At 45.5% G+C, this 16,533-nt stretch overlaps 1 protein-coding gene across 1 annotated transcript in view; it reads left to right on the top strand.

Annotated features, from left to right (window-relative positions):
• CA10 (carbonic anhydrase 10 (inactive)) overlaps positions 1–15,811 on the top strand; it is a 534,858-nt gene extending 519,047 nt beyond the window's left edge. Inside the window, exons 7-9 of the mRNA XM_028091369.2 lie at positions 11,059–11,213; positions 13,245–13,419; positions 15,789–15,811. Coding sequence (XP_027947170.1) covers positions 11,059–11,213; positions 13,245–13,419; positions 15,789–15,811 — 353 coding nt within the window. The remainder of the gene's footprint in view (positions 1–11,058; positions 11,214–13,244; positions 13,420–15,788) is intronic.
• Positions 15,812–16,533: the final 722 nt, after the last annotated feature.

Here is a 16,533-nt window from a genome sequence, read left to right as displayed (position 1 = left end):
AATCCCACCCCAGCATAGCTTCAACTTGCCCCACTCACTTAGACATAGTACCTACTCTGCCACGTGCTGAGCATGAGGAGTAAGGAAGCAACACTGAGCACTTCCCACATCTCAGGCTTTGTGCTGATAGCTTTACCGGCAGCACCTTCCCTGGTGCTCACCTTCACTAGGCACCCACCTGGGGAAAGTACCCACCTTCAAAGTGGGTCTGATTGCTATCCCAATTTACATATGAGGAAACCGAGACCTGAAGAAGGGAAGCGATTTGGCAAGAACACCCATTTAGTAAGCAGCTGTATAAGTCAGCAACTTCTGCACAGCGAACAAGCATTCAATAGGAAGTACTGATTTCTCCCGTTGCAGCTGTGGGTCTATGGGTCAGTGAGGGCAGCTTGGCTCCACATGGCTGTTGCTTTTCTGGGATTGGGTAGATAGCCATGGCAAGCACTTCTCATGGTGGAGATCAGAAATACGTGATGTTCCGTAAGGCTTAAGCTTGAAACTCACAAACCGTCATTTCCATCCCCTCTTAACTGACCAAAGCAAGAGACATGGCCAAGCCCAATATCAAAATCCGCCCATGGAGGTGGGGGTGGGATGGGAGTGAACACTTCCTGACCAATAATCTAGACTTCCATAGTGAGAGAGCAAGGATTCAAACACAGGTCCTCCTGGGAACTTTTCTGTGCCCCCATCTTCCCATCATGTTTCCTCTCTAGGGATAGAGAAAACCTTAGCTCCGAGGTCTTAAAATTAGTTGTAATGATGATACTTGTGCATTGCATGAAACTGGGCAGCATGCCTTTTTTCTTAATTCTAACTTCGGTTCAGTTTCAAGAGCCATCTCCTCGCTTTTTGCATTTGTTTGCGAAATGGAAGAGACAGAAACTAACCATAGAGCTGGTGGGCATGTTGAAAGTTCAGGTTCATCCTGTTCCAAGCTCTCTGCCACTCCTGCCTGTGCCTTGGCATGGAACCACTGGTGGGAATCAGCATCATCCAGAAGGACACAGTGGCACTGCCTTCACTACCTGAGAAGGTGTAGACTTTTGTTCCAGATGGGTCAATCCTCCCTATCAGTCTTTCTCTTGGAGGCCATTGTAATGAGAAATCAATCTAAGACTTTGAGCAGGGAATCTAAGATCTGCTAACAAGGATCACTGTGGTTGCATATTTGGAAAGAGGCTGTAGAGGGGCAAGGGTCAACGCTGGCAGATAATTGCAACCATCCCAATGATTCAACAATGTCAATCATGATCCCAGGCCAATGTGAAGGGGGCGGTGAGAAATGATGGGGTGTATTTTGAAGGAAGAGCCACGAGATTTCTCAATAGATTGGATTTATGATGTGAAAGAAAGAGAGGAGTCAAGGATGACTGTAATGCTTTAGCCCAGGCATCTGGAGGGAAGACTCCCATCAGCGGAGCTGGGGAAAGCTGTGATGAAGCGTATTCGTGGGTGGGGAAGGGAATGAGAAGTTTCGAACGTGGTAAGCTTGAGATGTCTGTTGGGCATCCAAGAAGAGGTGAAGCGTGGGCAGTTGGATATATGAGTCTGGATTTGAGGAGAGAGAACTGCATATATAAATGTGGAAGTCACTGGGATCCAGATGGCATTTAAACCTGGGTGAAATCATGAGTGAGAATAAATAGAGGAGAGAGGCGGGACATTTCCTCATTTTTGAAAGAGCAGCTCAAATACCCGTACTTAGGATTGCAAATCATTTCTAAAGATATCTTTTAAATCCCACCCTGGAAGAGGCTCTTGCATGTCTGTCTCATCAACTAGCTGGAGAGGTACAGGTGAGTGGGAGCAAGCATGGAAGCATGGGGTGGAATCACCACAATGGTACCTAGTAGGTACACAGCCCATTTGCTTGAGGTGGTCACAGATTAGAGGACTAGGAGAAAAAGGAATTGTGCAAAATCATTCTATTGAGCCAGTTAAGAAAATCAATGCCAGGGAATCAGTAAAAGAAAACAAGAAGGAGAATCTTGCCAAAAGGACTGGAAATTTTGGAAGCCAGATACCACAGTGGTGAAACCACCGTACTCACGGAAAGCAATGTGCTCTAGCAAAGAGAGATGGAATGAAGCAGACCTGGGCTCCTGGCTCTACCACTTCCTTGGCTGTGTGACTTCAGGCAAGTTTCTTAACGACTCTGAAATCATGATTTACTCATCAGTAAAATGAGGATAATTATCCTGATATTGAGAGGGTTGGGGTCAGAATTAAGCAAGGCAATCAGTCAGTTGCCTAGACAATGCCTGGTATAAACGAGGTGTATTGTTTTGTGCGTTCCTAAATCGCCCAAAGGTGCATGGTGGTCAAATTCAGCTTCTTGAAGGGTGGGAGATAGGTCACTATAATGCCAAATAAAAACTGCGGTGAATACAATACTGGGCACACAATACGGCTTACTTTAAATAACGCACAGCTCCTGTCAATGAAGCCATGCAGTGGATAGTAATGGCCTAGTGAGGTTCTACTAGGCCTTGTAAGCTTAGATTTCATATGTCTGAGAAAATCTTATAAAACACTCTCACGAACCTGGACCGACAATGGAAAAGACCAGCCAGAATTAATTTCAGGCTGAATTTAGAAAGTCTTCTAAAGAAAATCCATTTTATTAAAGTTAAATTCCCCTTCAATAGACTGAGGGTCAAGACTGAAATCATGACATTGAAAAATGGATTTTCTGAATGGATTTCTGGAGGAGATATCAGTAACTTATGAAGTATTTTAATTTTTTAATGTGGTATATTGCAAGAATGCCAATATCTCTCCATTTTCCTTGTGTTAATTAGCAGCTACAGAGCTCCAGTTGCATGAAAGGTAACATTCTTATCATTTTAGTATCCACCTGACTTCATCGAGCTGGCGTTATTTTTTTTTTAAAGATTTTATGATATTTTCAAGGGTGAAACCAGTAACTAATGGAGTGCAAAGAGCCTTCTTAAATGGGGAACAGGGAGTACTTATTAGAACATTACATATAAATGCAGGCTTTCTTCCGATGTCGTCCTAGGACAGTGTTTCATTTCGGTGGTTTCATTCTCTTTCAATTTCACATACTCCGTTCATTTCATAGATTGTAAATACAGTGGTGAACTTCAGCCCAATAAGGATCCAAAAGATCCCAGATTTCAAATTTAAAAAGATCCTGCTATTGTCTTAATATATTCCGCCTAAGGAAATAAAAAAAGACACACAACCGAAGGCACTCAGAGGAGAGATTTTAAGCATGTTTTTGACACACAGTATGAGCCCCTTAAAACATTTTTTTTTCTGTCTCGCCTCTTTATAACTCTGCTCTGGGCCCCTGCCCTGACCCTGGCTAAAAGACGAATGCATCGGCAAGGACAGAGCAACTTGTAACTGCCTTATACCTCTCAGGTCCTTGGGAAGTGTTCTGGGCACCCGCTCCTCAGAGAGGTGCAGTGTTCAGTGTGACGAAGTATCACCGGGGAGTTGAAGCATATTGCTTCTGGTACCTTTCTCTATGCTTAATGGAACTTGTACTTTCATTTCAAAAGACTGGCTTTGGAAATGTTTTCACAGAATGAGAAATGTAGCAACCACTTGCCATGCTGCAATCTAAGTGCTAACTCCAGGAAGCGAGGGACAGGAAAGGAGGGGTTCCCTCCACGAATCCAATTCTGGGGGGTCCTGTTTTTCACCGATTGTTTGTATACAACAAAAAAAATCATCTTACTTTATTCTTTGGTAATTGCCTTTCTTCAATTCACTCGGATTTGCCTCGGATTACAAGAGGAAATGTCATTCCATATGAGAAAATTGCCAAATAGTTCCTTATTGATCAGAAGCCAGCCCGGTATCGATCTCTGGAAACGCCGTGTCGTTTGCTCATTGGAACTGCTTTCTCTGAACGGGAACTTCATAAGCAGGGAGCCAGGCGGTGTTACATCTCTCAGTGGTTCACATAAGTAAACACGACACATTTAACAGAGGCTGCCATTGAAGCTCAGACCAAGGGAAAGATTCCCCCACTCTGCAGTCCTAGGCATGTCGTCATAGGACATTTTCTTACTAAAAAAAGGAAGAAGCGGGGCGCCTGGGTGGCTCAGTCAGTTAAGCATCTGCCTTCAGCTCAGGTCATGATATCAGGGTCCTGGGATTGAGCCCAGGGTCAGGCTCCCTGCTCAGTGGGGAGTCTGCTTCTCCCTCTCCCTTTACTCTTCCCCCCTGCTTGTTCTCTTTCTCCTTCTCTCTCTCTCTCTCTGTGTCAAATAAATAAATGAAATCTTAAAAAAAAAAAGAAAAAAATCAGCGTAAGGGTTGTATCCATCACTGAGAACTCAGTATAAGATAAATCACAGATTCAGCAAGAGCATGTCATAAAATTAAAAGCACACATCTGTCAACTTCTCCAGTCCTTTGAAAGAATAAAATCGGGTACCAGCTGCACCTAACTGTTCTATCCCTGGTGATTCTCCCAGGGGTCTTCCCGTACTATAGAGATGTAGCCAACACATAAAGAATTACAGAAGGTGGACGGACCGAGGATAAATATGTCTACAGAAGCTTGTTTATGTTGAAGGATGTTTGGGGGTCCATGGACTTTTTTCACCTGAAGATGACTTGAGCAATTATCCAGAATAGTCTGGTGCCCACAGTAAGAGGTTACGGGACTTAGCTGCGAAGGAAGAGGAAAGTTCCTGGTAAAACCACAACTGGAACTTAGACTCAGATTAAGATTCGTGGTTGAAGTCCAGGGCTTTGCCCCCTCTAAGCTACATTCTCATATGACAGTTGGATAATTCAAAGATAGGTGGATGGAAAGATGATAAGAAAAGATAAGGCAGAAAAATGGAGAAAATAAGAAAAAAGAAAACCTCTCTTTAAACATGAAAATTTATTTGAACTTCTTCCTTTCAATAAATATCCTTCAACCAAACGGACCACCCCCACTGGCCTCTGAGCTTCCCCTCAAATCTGTATCTCTCTATCCACAAACAACTCTGACCTCTAGATCTTTGCCATCCTTACTGATGAATGTATCGATCCATGAGAGTTTGGTGAGCAGAACCCACCACCCAGCACATTCGTTCTTAGCCTCCTTTCTGTCTCAGAGCCCAGAGGATAATGGTGACATGCACACACTGATGGTTTTCCGCTGGTGGCTGCACAGACAGTGGAAGTGGGTCATACTTCGTTCCTGACCTGGTCAGTCATGGAACCCACCCCAGTGTTCCTTGACCCCAGGGCTGGAAACCGCGGGGTTTGCCCATATTCTTTTCTTGGCTTCCATGGCCTTTATTCCGCCAAATACACCAAGCAAGTCTCCATGGGGAGAATAGAAGATGTAAAAAGGTGGCCTGTGGTTCTCAAATTCCAATCCCTAAAAGCTGGAACACTGACTTAATGGCAGCCCGAGGCAGAGTGTGGGGAACCGTGAAGACAGACATTACACCAATTTCAGCAATGTAAATACAGCAGTGTAAGTGTTTGGTGTAGTAACACGGTGATGCCAGACGGAGACAGGCACCAGTCTCACTCCTGCCCTGATATCTGGGGGGGAGAGGGGGCTCTATTTGGGGAGAGGAGTGGCCAATATGTATTTAAGCTAGTGGTACTGACTGGAGCCTCAGAGATCTTTCCCCATCACCTGACAAATGATGTTTCCTCTTCTTCCTTTAGTTTCTGCCCAGCACCATCACCAGGTGGAGCTGCTGGGCAGAAACTGTCTTACTGATCATCCAATCAATGTTCCTTGAACACCCAGTACATGGTGGGCCCCAGGCGGAAGCCTAGGGATTCAGAGATCAAAGACAGAAGCCCTTCTCCCAAAAGCTCGCAGGGTGGCGGGGACATTTAAATAGTAAGTTATTATTGGCAAGCTGATTCAACAAATATGATGAGAAAGGAAGACACTAACCCAGCTGGAGCGAGCCAGGAGACCTCAGGGAGGTCAAGCAGAGCCTATCCCAGGGAAGAGGTCATCCTGGAGTTCCGTTTGATAAACCCATCATAAGTTGAAAATATCCTAGGTGAGGGGCACCTGGGTGGCTCAGTCATTAAGCATCTGCCTTCGGCTCAGGTCATGATCCCAGGGTCCTGGGATCGAGCCCCACATCGGGCTCCCTGCTCAGTGGGAGGCCTGCTTCTCTCTTTCCCACTCCCCCTAGTTGTTGTGTTCCCTCTCTCGCTGTGTCTCTCTCTGTCAAATAAACAAATAAAATCTTTTTTAAAAAAACAAAATATCTTAGGTGAAAAATGCACTTAATACACCTCACCTACTGAACATCATAGCTCAGCCTGGCTGACCTTACACGTGTTCAGAGCACTTCCATTAGCCTACAGTTAGGCAAAATCATCTAACACACAGCCTATTTTATAATGAAGTGTTGATTATCTCATGTAATTTATTGAATACTGCGCTGAAAGTGAGAAACAGAATGTAGATGGTTGTGCGTGGGTACAGAATGGCTGGAGGTTACCGGCTGTGACCCCTCACGATCCAGGGGCTGACAGGGAGGCTCAGCTCGTTGCCCGGCCTCACGGAAGAAGATCCTACCACCTATTGCTGGCCTGGGAAAAGATGCCAAATTCGCAACTTAGAGTATGAGTTCTACTGAATGAGTATTGCTTTCACACCAATATAAAGTTGAAAAATCATAAATTGAATTATCCTGAGTTGGGGACCATCTGTACTTGAAAAGTGTGATCTTATTTGTTCTTCAAACAACTCGGAGGCAAGTACTCTGTCTCAGGTTGGGCTGCTTTCACAAACTACATTGATGGGTGGCTTACAAGCTACAGACGCTTACTTCTGACAGTTCCAGAGGCTGAAATTCTGAGATCAGGATGCCAGTATGGGTGGGTTCTGGCGAGGGCCCTCTCCTGGGTTACAGAAATCTTGTTGAATCTTCACAAGGATGAAGGGGTGAGAGCACTCTCTGGGGTCCCTTTTATAAGGGTGCTAATCCCATTCATGAGGGCTCCATCCTCGTATCTAATTATCTCCCCAAAGCCCTGCCTCCTAATACTGTCACCTAAGGGGTTAAGACTTCAACATATGAATTCTGGGGGGACATATACATTCAGTCCTATGGCTACCCCAACCATCTGCATACTACAGATGTGGAAACTGAGGCTCACGCTGTTACTTGCACACACAAAGTCACACGGAAGGTGAGCAGCAGCTTCAGCATTCGAATTCAGGTCTGAGTCCAATGCTCACACTCTTCACACTGGGTCTTTCCAAGTTCTGGAGCGTAAGGAAACAAAAAAGGCAAAAAGGTGGAGCACCTGGCTGGCTCAGTCGGTGGAGCACGTAACTCTTGATCTCAGGGTTGTGAGTTCGAGCCCCACATTGGGTGTAGAGATTACTTACAAATAAAATCTTGAAGAAGAAAAAGAAGAAAAGAAGAAGAAGAAGAAGAAGAAGAAGAAGAAGAAGAAGAAGAAGAAGAAGAAAGGAGGAGAAGGAAGAAGAAGGAGAAGGGCAAAAGGTGAAGTGTAAAACCAAGTGGTGAGTGAGGATCGCGGGAGGGTGGAACTGCTCTCAAGCTACCCAAGTTCCCCGATGGAGCACTGCATCTCTCAGGGGACGTGGGCGAAGAGGAATCTCCCAGCAGGACCCCAGCAGGTGGTGTCTGGGATACGGGCACAGCAGTGTTTTGGGAGCATGCTGTTACCCTACTGTGTGGGTTACATCCCCGAACATAGCATCTTGCTCCTCGCCTGCCCCTCCCCCACCACCCACACACACCAACACTTGCCTCGAATATGGATGCAACACAGAGGCTGCTTCTGGTTTCAGAGAAACAGAAGTGTTCTTTTCCTTTATTCCAGTCATGCCTGGAATGCCCCTCGCTCCACCACCTCCTTCCTTCCCTCCTCCCCACCGCCCCAAATAAAATAAAATACAATAATAGCAGCATGCTAGAGTACCCAATATGCTCTGCGTGCAAGCTTGGTTAAACAAATCACATTGACCTTTAATAAAGATGTGCAAGATGCTTCCTTCTCTCATTCAATATGTTAATCTTTGGGCCAAAGCGCCGTGAGAACAGGCACCATTAAGTGCAGATCTGATCTTGCTACTCTCCTGCTCTAAACCCTTCAGTGGCTTCGCATTGCCTACAGGAGGAAGTCCCAACTCCCAACAGCGCAGAGAAGGACCTCCCGGGTGTGGCCTGTGCCCACTGCCGGCTTCATTTCACACAACACCCCTCCCCCCAACCCCTGCAGCTCCCCAGCACCACTCCGACCCCTAGCCCACATGCATCTCTCTCTCCATCCTCAGTTCTTTCCCTGGCAGAAATGTCTATGGTGCCCTTGACAGCCACCTGCTGCCAGCCACGCACTGATTACCTCCTGTCGTTCAAAATGCAGTTCAGGTCAGCTCCTCGATTAATACTCTCCTGAGTGCCACCCCCAGGCAGAAATGACAACCTCTCAATGTACCCAGTGCAGATCCATGTCACTGTCTCTGGCTCCTTGCTGCATTCATTTAATTACATCCTGCTCACCTATACCTAGCGTTGTGCTTGACACATATTAGGGGCTTAAGAAACAGAGCCACATGATGGCTATTCAACAGAAGCTTATTGTGTTGATGTCTGACGTGACTCCCAAGGAGCATCACGTTGGTGTGTGCTCTGGACACCATGGCTTTGTCGGGGAAGTATCTGACCCCACAGGCCAGAGTGCGGACCCCCAGGGCAGCCATATGCCGATCATGGCGTCTCTCCTGGGCTTGTCTGGATTCCCTGGTCTTTGGATGGGAGGGTGGACACATGTAATGCAAATTGAAAGAAAGACCTTCCTCCTAGCGCTGGCCTCCAAATTCAGCTTGACCACTCTGTCCGCCTCTATGGTCATTTTGTGGACATAGCTCTGGAGATGTTCAGGTCCCCCCTCGGGGTGGTCCGAGGCCAGGAGGAGGAGTTGAGGATGGAGCAGGCAGACAGCGGTTTTATTTACATCATTCCAAACAACTGGATCAGTTGATTTGTTCTTAATTCCGTTGACGAGTGAAGGAGCACTGAAATTCAAGTTCCCTTGGCAGAGATGGTTCTTTTTTATCAGAGAAACTTGAGTGAGCAATTTCTGGAGGAAGAGATGGGAAAGGAAGGGGGCCTGTGCCCAGGAATATGGATTAGCCTCCCTGATGCTCAGGATCGGAAGGTCAGAACAGGCCTGGCCAAGGTACACTCATTACCACCTGATAGGAGAGCTTGCATTTATTAATTTGGCTGTTTTTGTCTGTCTCTTCAATAGAATGAGGGTGGGCACCGCATTTATCTTGTTCACTGCTCTCTCCCCAGACCCTACCTAATCCTAGGCCCAGCACAAACTGGTGCTTACTGAACATCTGTTGAGTGAATGAATGACTCTGGGCTGAAAGTCGGGAGAACTGGTCCCACTCTGTAGTCACCAGCCAGCTCTTGACCTTTGGCAGGTTACTCTGCCTCTCTGATCTTGTCAATGGGGATGTTATTATCTGCCTGACCAATCTTATAGGTCATTGTGGGGTTCCAGCTGTATGTGAATGTCCTTTTATACCATTATACGGGCACAGTCCTAAACCTGAGAGGTTACGTCAACTGCTGAAGAGTTAGTCCTTTCCCACTGGGAGTTGGAAACATGGATGAGAGAATCTAGGAGGACTGGAGGAGCCAGGCTCTTCCCTCCACCTGCCAGGCACTGGGTTCCCTGGGCCTCCTGGACCGACAACAGTGGTAGACACTCATGACAAGATCCCCAGACACTTACATCTGGAGTCACCAGCTACAGAGGGCAATGGAAGCCATGGATGTAGGTGGGCTTCTCACTGCAGAGTGAGGAAGGAAAAAAAAAAAGCCTTGGACTTGTCCCCAGTAAATGTCAACACTAAGAGAAGCAGGTGGAGAATCAACAGAACCTGAGAAAGAATGGCCAGAAAAATAGGAATACCAAGCACTGTGTTTTGGAAGCCAGGAGAAGAGAGGAAGAGTGTGCAGAAAGAAGGGGAGGGGTCCTAGGGAAAAGAGGAGGGTGAGAGAGGGTCATTGGAATTTGTGGGTGTTTGAAAACTTCAGTACATTACAGTGTTTACAGAAATACAACCAGTGCATTGAATTTAAAAATCAGAATGAAATAGACCAAACTGCTCATGGCCACTGTTTCAGATGACTGAGGTATTAATTATCCTCTTGTTGTCTCTCTTTTTTCTATATAGTCTGATATGTACTTATGTCACTCTCATACTTGAAAAAGCACATTTAATAGTAAAATGCATATGAATGTGACTATCTCAAGTAGGTGTAAAAAGAGAAAAGGCTGTGTACATGGGCGCAATAGGGAAGAGACCCACAAAAATGAAATCAGCTGTTGGACTTAACTGTTGAATCTCATGGTAAATTTGGCCTGATTTGCTTTTCTTTTTAAAAGTGTTTTCTTAATGTTCTTTTAATTAAACAATGTTAATAAATAAGAATGGCGACCAGGCAATGTTTCAATCAGCCCTGAAGCCTTTAATTGAGTATTTCATTATGACTCTAACACTATGGGTCTAGGTCTCAGGGACCATAAGCAAGGACTTGGTTCATTCTTGTGCCCTCGTGGTAGACCACACTTCTGTTTGCCAATATTCCGTGCCCCGTCCTGCCAGAGAAATGTGCTTCCTTGAATCCCTGATGTCAGCCTTGGCCATGTTACCTTTTCGGCTACCAAAATGTGAGAAGTGATATGTGCCCCTGCTGGGATGGGAGAGTTAAGAGCCAACATATGCTTCATCTCGGTTGCTTTCTCTCATTGCTACTCATAAGGGTCTAGATAGCAGCTGCCATCAGGGCCTGAGTCCCAGAGTGTGGACGATGATGACATGGAGGAAGCTCCCAGTCAACCTAGGGTTAACGTGTATGTGGGCAAGAAATAAGCCTTTGTTGTTGAAAATAACTGAGATTGGGGCGGGGGCGTGGTGCTCATTTTTGTAGCCTATCCTGCAGATATGGTCTTCTGAAGTCTGAAAAGAAAAAGAAATTGTCGGCAACCCCAGCACGTTCTCAAGAAACCTAACTCTTAAGTCTTTCTTATTTCCTTCTCTAGATGATGCATATTTACTACAGGGACTTAATATAGAGGAACTATATCCAGAGACCTCTAGTTTCATTACGTATGATGGGTCGATGACTATCCCACCCTGCTATGAGACGGCAAGTTGGATAATAATGAACAAACCTGTCTATATAACCAGGATGCAGGTGAGCTTTTCTGCGGTCTTTCAGCTAATGGGGAAGATGATGTCAAGACTGGCTGGGTTTATGGAGTGCCGATTGATTAGTTTGCTAGGACTGCTTTGACAAAATGTAACATAAACTCTGTGGCTTAAGCAGCAGAAACGTACTGGCTCACAGCTCTGGAGGCTATAAATCTAAGATCAAGGTGTCAGCAGGGTTGGCCCCTTCTGAGGATGTAAGGAAGAATCTGTTCCACACCCGTCCTTCTGGTGGTAGCCAGGAATCTCTGGTGTTGCTTGGCTCCTAGAAGCACTGCCCACTCTGCCTCCATCTTTATGTGGCGTTCTTCCCCTGCATCTTTGCCCAAATCCCTTTTTTGATAAGGACACCTGTGTCACCCTGAATTAGGGCCCACCCCAAAGACCTCATCTTAACTAATTACACCTGTGATGACCCTATTTCCAAATCAGGTCACATTCTGAGGTACTGGGGGTTAGGACTTCCATTTATGAATTCTGGGGGTCCACAATTGAAATCACCACACCTATGTTTGAAAAACCAGCATCTGAAAAGGCTTAGCATGAACAAATTGTAGAAGCATCCCACGTGTCTGAATGAGAAAAGAGAGCAAGGTCAGTTCCCAAAGTGTGCACTACAGTCATTATGTTCAAACAGCAAGTGAGCAAAATGGATGGTGTGTCCAGAAATGTTTGAAAAGGCTGGATTTTAAAAAAAGTTAAATAGAGGCCTCTGGGTGGCTCAGGCGGTTAAGCATCCGACTCTAGATCTCAGCCCAGATCTTGATCTCACCATCGTGAGTTCAAGCCCCATGTTGGGTTGGGCTCCATGCTGACTGTGGAGCCTACATTTTAAATAAATAAATAAATAAATAAATAAATAAATAAATAAATAAATAAATAAATAAATAGATCTCCTTACTGGGAAACTTGTCAGGGCCTTTAAATTGATAATATATGTGTCAGTCTCCAAGAAGAGGCATGGGATGTTGAGCATTTCACAAACTGTTGACACGTGAAGTATTTTTAGAGCATCTCACAGGGCTAGTATGCCCTTGAACTACCTGAGAACCAGGTCTGAGCACTGGGTGTGAGCTTTGCCAATGGCTTTCTGTGCAGTCCCACAGCTGTCACCCCCACTATGTGAAATGAAAGTTCCTCTCCTTTATAACAAGGGGGGTAAGTCACGTCTGCTCCAGTTCCGACATTCTAAGATCGTCTATAAAACTCAAAAGGAAGATGAGCAAAGGAAGCAGAATCCAATCTCCTTGACAGGATATGTACTCATGACCCAACAGTCTGAAGCATTTGAAGTCTCCAGTCCTATCTGTGTTGATTGGGATTCTTTTGGTGACAAGCCACCCCCTCCAGATACCTCACTTAGAAAAAAGGAGGTATTCAAGAAATATGGGGGCATCCTATGGAAGTTGAGATCAGAAATTGATGTCCAGAATTCACAGGAAGTCTGTCCTCTCTGTTCTCTTTCACTTCTTATTGCACATTCTCTTTGTCCTCCTTTCCTGTTAAAAACAGTCCTGGGCTGGAACATGGCAGAAAACCTTTAGTCCAGCCGCCCCGTCCCCGTAGTCACAGAAAAGCAACCAAATTGATCCAGCTTAATTTAGCTCTGACCCCTGGAACAACCACTACGGTGTGGATAACACCTATGGCGGGGAATAATTTCCTGAATTATTGGAAATTCTGGAACCATGAGGTGTCAGAGGAAAAAGGGACCCTGGAGAACAACCAGATGGATTTCCTCCTTTGACAGATGGCATGTTTGAGCTTAAGAGAGAGCAAAGGACGTGCTCAGAGACATGCGTGACCTGGTGAGGTAGAAGCCTGGCTCACTCCGTGCACGGAGGCATCAGGAGGCCTGCAGCACACCCGAATCCATGAAACGGGTCTCTGCAGCGCTCACGTGTGCCCTGTCCCAGATAGCCAGGACCACCTGGCTTGGACACAGTCTACGCAGTCCGACATGCTCCCTAGCGCAGTTAGGAGGGTAGGTGGGACTGAGCTGTGTCTCTCCCCGCAGATGCATTCCTTACGCCTGCTCAGCCAGAATCAGCCGTCTCAGATCTTTCTGAGCATGAGTGACAACTTCAGGCCTGTGCAGCCGCTCAGCAACCGCTGCATCCGCACCAACATCAACTTCAGTTTACAGGGGAAGGACTGTCCGAACAACCGAGCCCAGAAGCTTCAGTATAGAGGTGGGTGTGCTGGCTTGGAGGGCAGCGGGCCCCCGCCAGGGCTCAGTCGTCTTATTAGAATTGGGATCACAAATGACAGTGAGACCATCCCCTTCCATTTGTATGGTGCTTTCCTGTTGGTAAAACCTCTGTAGCATTCGAGATAGACAGAGATAGAAATAGACATACGGAGACAGAGATGGGGGAGGGGGTGTCAAATATTCAAATCCCTTCCAGTTCAAGCAAGAGGGCATTGAAAAAAAAAGGAGGAGGGGAGGGAGGAAGAAAGGAAGGAAGGGAGGGAGGGAGGGAGTGGGGGGAGGGAGGAAGTTTTATTGGAGCCCAAGTTAGGACAGCTGCCTAGGATACACAGTCTTCACAAGGAAGAAAGTGCTCCCATGAAAGAATATTTGGCTAGGGTTCTATACATATTTTTTGCAGAAATAGTTCCAAATCATTACACTAAGGACATTTCAGAAAGTTGCAGACCTCATCTCAGGCCTCTAGTATATACAGCACATGACTTTAAACTGATGGGAGCCAGGGAGGTATTTTCCTTTTTCTTTTTCTTTAAGTTTTTATTTAAATTCCAGTTAGTTAACATACAGTGTGATATTAGTTTCAGGTGTACAGTGTAGTGATTCAACACTTCCATACATCAGCCGGTGCTCATCACAACAGATGTACCCCTTCATCCCCATCACCTAGTTTACCGAAAACCCCCTGCCCTCTAGTAACCATCAGTGTGTTCTCTGTACTTAAAGACTCTGTTTCTTGGTTTGCCTCTTTCTCTTTCTCTTTTTTCCCTTTGTTCATTTGTTTTGTTTCTTAAATTCCATATATGAGTGAAATCATATGGCATTTGTCTTTCTCTGACTTATTTCGCTTAGCATAAGACAGCAGTTTTATTGCCATTTTACCCAAGGGCCCAGAGAGGCTGATTTTCCAATGTCATCTGTTAGAACAGGACAGCTAGAAGCATTCAAGCTTTTAGCTATGTGCACAATGGACTCTCACCCCCTTTCTCCCAAAAGGGGAGCAAATACTCTGGATGCCAGGCCATTGGGATCCAATGAGGTAACATGTGTGGGCACATCTTTTTCCGGTGCTATGTCCCTAGAGGTGACTATTATCCCTACTAAAGGAGACATTTAAGATGACTCCTGCCTCCAGTAACCCTCTCGTCCACATCCATCTCTCTCTCTCTCTTCCTACACATGCTAAGTGTCTGTTGATCGTTGTGGTAAACCCTCAACATAGAAAGGAAGATGGAGGCAAAACGGAGTCATGGAGATGTCTTCAACAAGGAATCCACACACCTGAGCTCCTGGCTTGGTTCTGTCACTACCAAGCCAGGTAAACCCAGCCACCTCAATTCCCCTCTGGACCTGTCTTCTTTCATGACAGTCTCTATACCATCAACTTCATGACTCGTGAGGAGCAAATGAGAGCCTAGATGGGGAAGTCCTTTGTAGCAATAACATGCCGCCCTAATATGGGGGCTATGGATGTTACCAGGCAGCTGCCCCTTTGTCCCCCAACTTCATCTCTCCTACTTCCCCTGCATCTCCTTCTTTCTTTTTCCTCTGTCAGACACATGCAAAGTGTCAAAACTATAATTTTCTGTTCCCTTCCAGCCAGAACTACCAGAAAAATACTCCATTCATTGAGCCTTCCCTTTATTCAACACATAGTTATGACGCACCTACTGTGTGCCAGGCACTTAGCTAAGTGATGGGAATACAGTGGTGATGAAGACAGGTAGGGCCCCATCCATGCAGAGCTTATAGTCTAGAGCAGGGGTGGCAAACTTTTTCTGTAAGGGCCAATTGGTAAATACTTTAGGCTTTTGAGTCATATAGTCTCTGCTACACTCTTATGTTGTAGAGTGAAAGCAGCCATAGGTAATATGTAAATGAATGGGTGTGGCCATGTTCCAATAAAACTTTACAGACAAAAACAGATCACAGGCTGTATTTGGCCTGTGGGCTGTCATTTGCCCAACCCTCATCTAGAGCACTGCCATCCACTGGAACTTTCTGCAACTCTGGAAATGTTCTATATCTACCTTGTTTGGTATGGTAGCTACTAGCCACATGTGGCTATCCGACATTTGAAGTGTGGCTAGTACAACAATGCAACTAAATTTTTAGTTTTCATTTTAATTAATTGAATTTATGGTAGCCGCATGTGACTGGTAACAACCCTATGGGACAGCTCGGGCTAGAGGTTTATGAGGAAGCAGAGGGGGAGGTTGGGATACATACATACAATTTACGGAACCGTCCCTTCCCCTTTGGAGTAAGGCCCCCAAACTTTGTGTGCATTAATTCAACTATGCCTCGTTTTGTGTTGTTTGTGTGTGTGTTTTCCTTTCTCTCTCTTTCCAGTAAATGAATGGCTCCTCAAGTAGGGAACGAGACCAAGAAGAATCTCAAGAAGAAATGCTACAACTGTGAATTGATGTAACCTAGAATGCCCCCTTCTTTCTTCTCTCTCCCTCTCTCCCTCAAGCCTCATTCACTCTTTGGATTGGCCCTTTCTTCATGAAAAGTGTCTGCAAAACCATGGCAGAGGAACACATCTCTTCCACACACTCACCGACACACACACACACACACACACACACACAAGCACTCGCACACACATGCGAACACATGCAAACAAATCTACACACAGACACACTCAACATGGCCTTCAAGATGGGAAGTCAAGTTTCAGAAAAAACAGGCTCATTCATAAGAGGTCTTAGAAGAAAATAACCAGTTAGCCTGATTACAATTTTGATACTGTTTTCCTGAACTAATAAATCTACCCAATGAGACTTTTCAGCGTTTGTACATACAAAATTCTTCCAAAAGAGAGAGAGGAGAAAACACAGCTCCGACAGCATCAAGCAGACTTTGTTCTTGGCATCAAGTTATCTCGGGTGGTGTCCTAGGATCCTCTGAGGGTGCTGGTGACAGGTGAACCAAGACAAAGTTGGCCAAGGACACTTATTTCTAGATTATGATTCTTCTGTTTACTCAAAAAAAATTCAAAAAGCAAAGGACAGACCTTGAAGAGATACACATTGTATATATATCACTGCAGACTATAAAGAAATGGAATTATTTCCCCTTTGTCGCATATCTG

Source organism: Eumetopias jubatus, unplaced genomic scaffold (genome assembly GCF_037043125.1).
Source record: "Eumetopias jubatus isolate StellerSeaLion01/CBP00866 unplaced genomic scaffold, mEumJub1_p1.0 scaffold_10, whole genome shotgun sequence".
Taxonomy (NCBI): domain Eukaryota; kingdom Metazoa; phylum Chordata; class Mammalia; order Carnivora; family Otariidae; genus Eumetopias; species Eumetopias jubatus.
The sequence above is the reverse complement of the archived record's forward strand: the minus strand, read 5'-3'. Positions and strand labels throughout refer to the sequence as shown.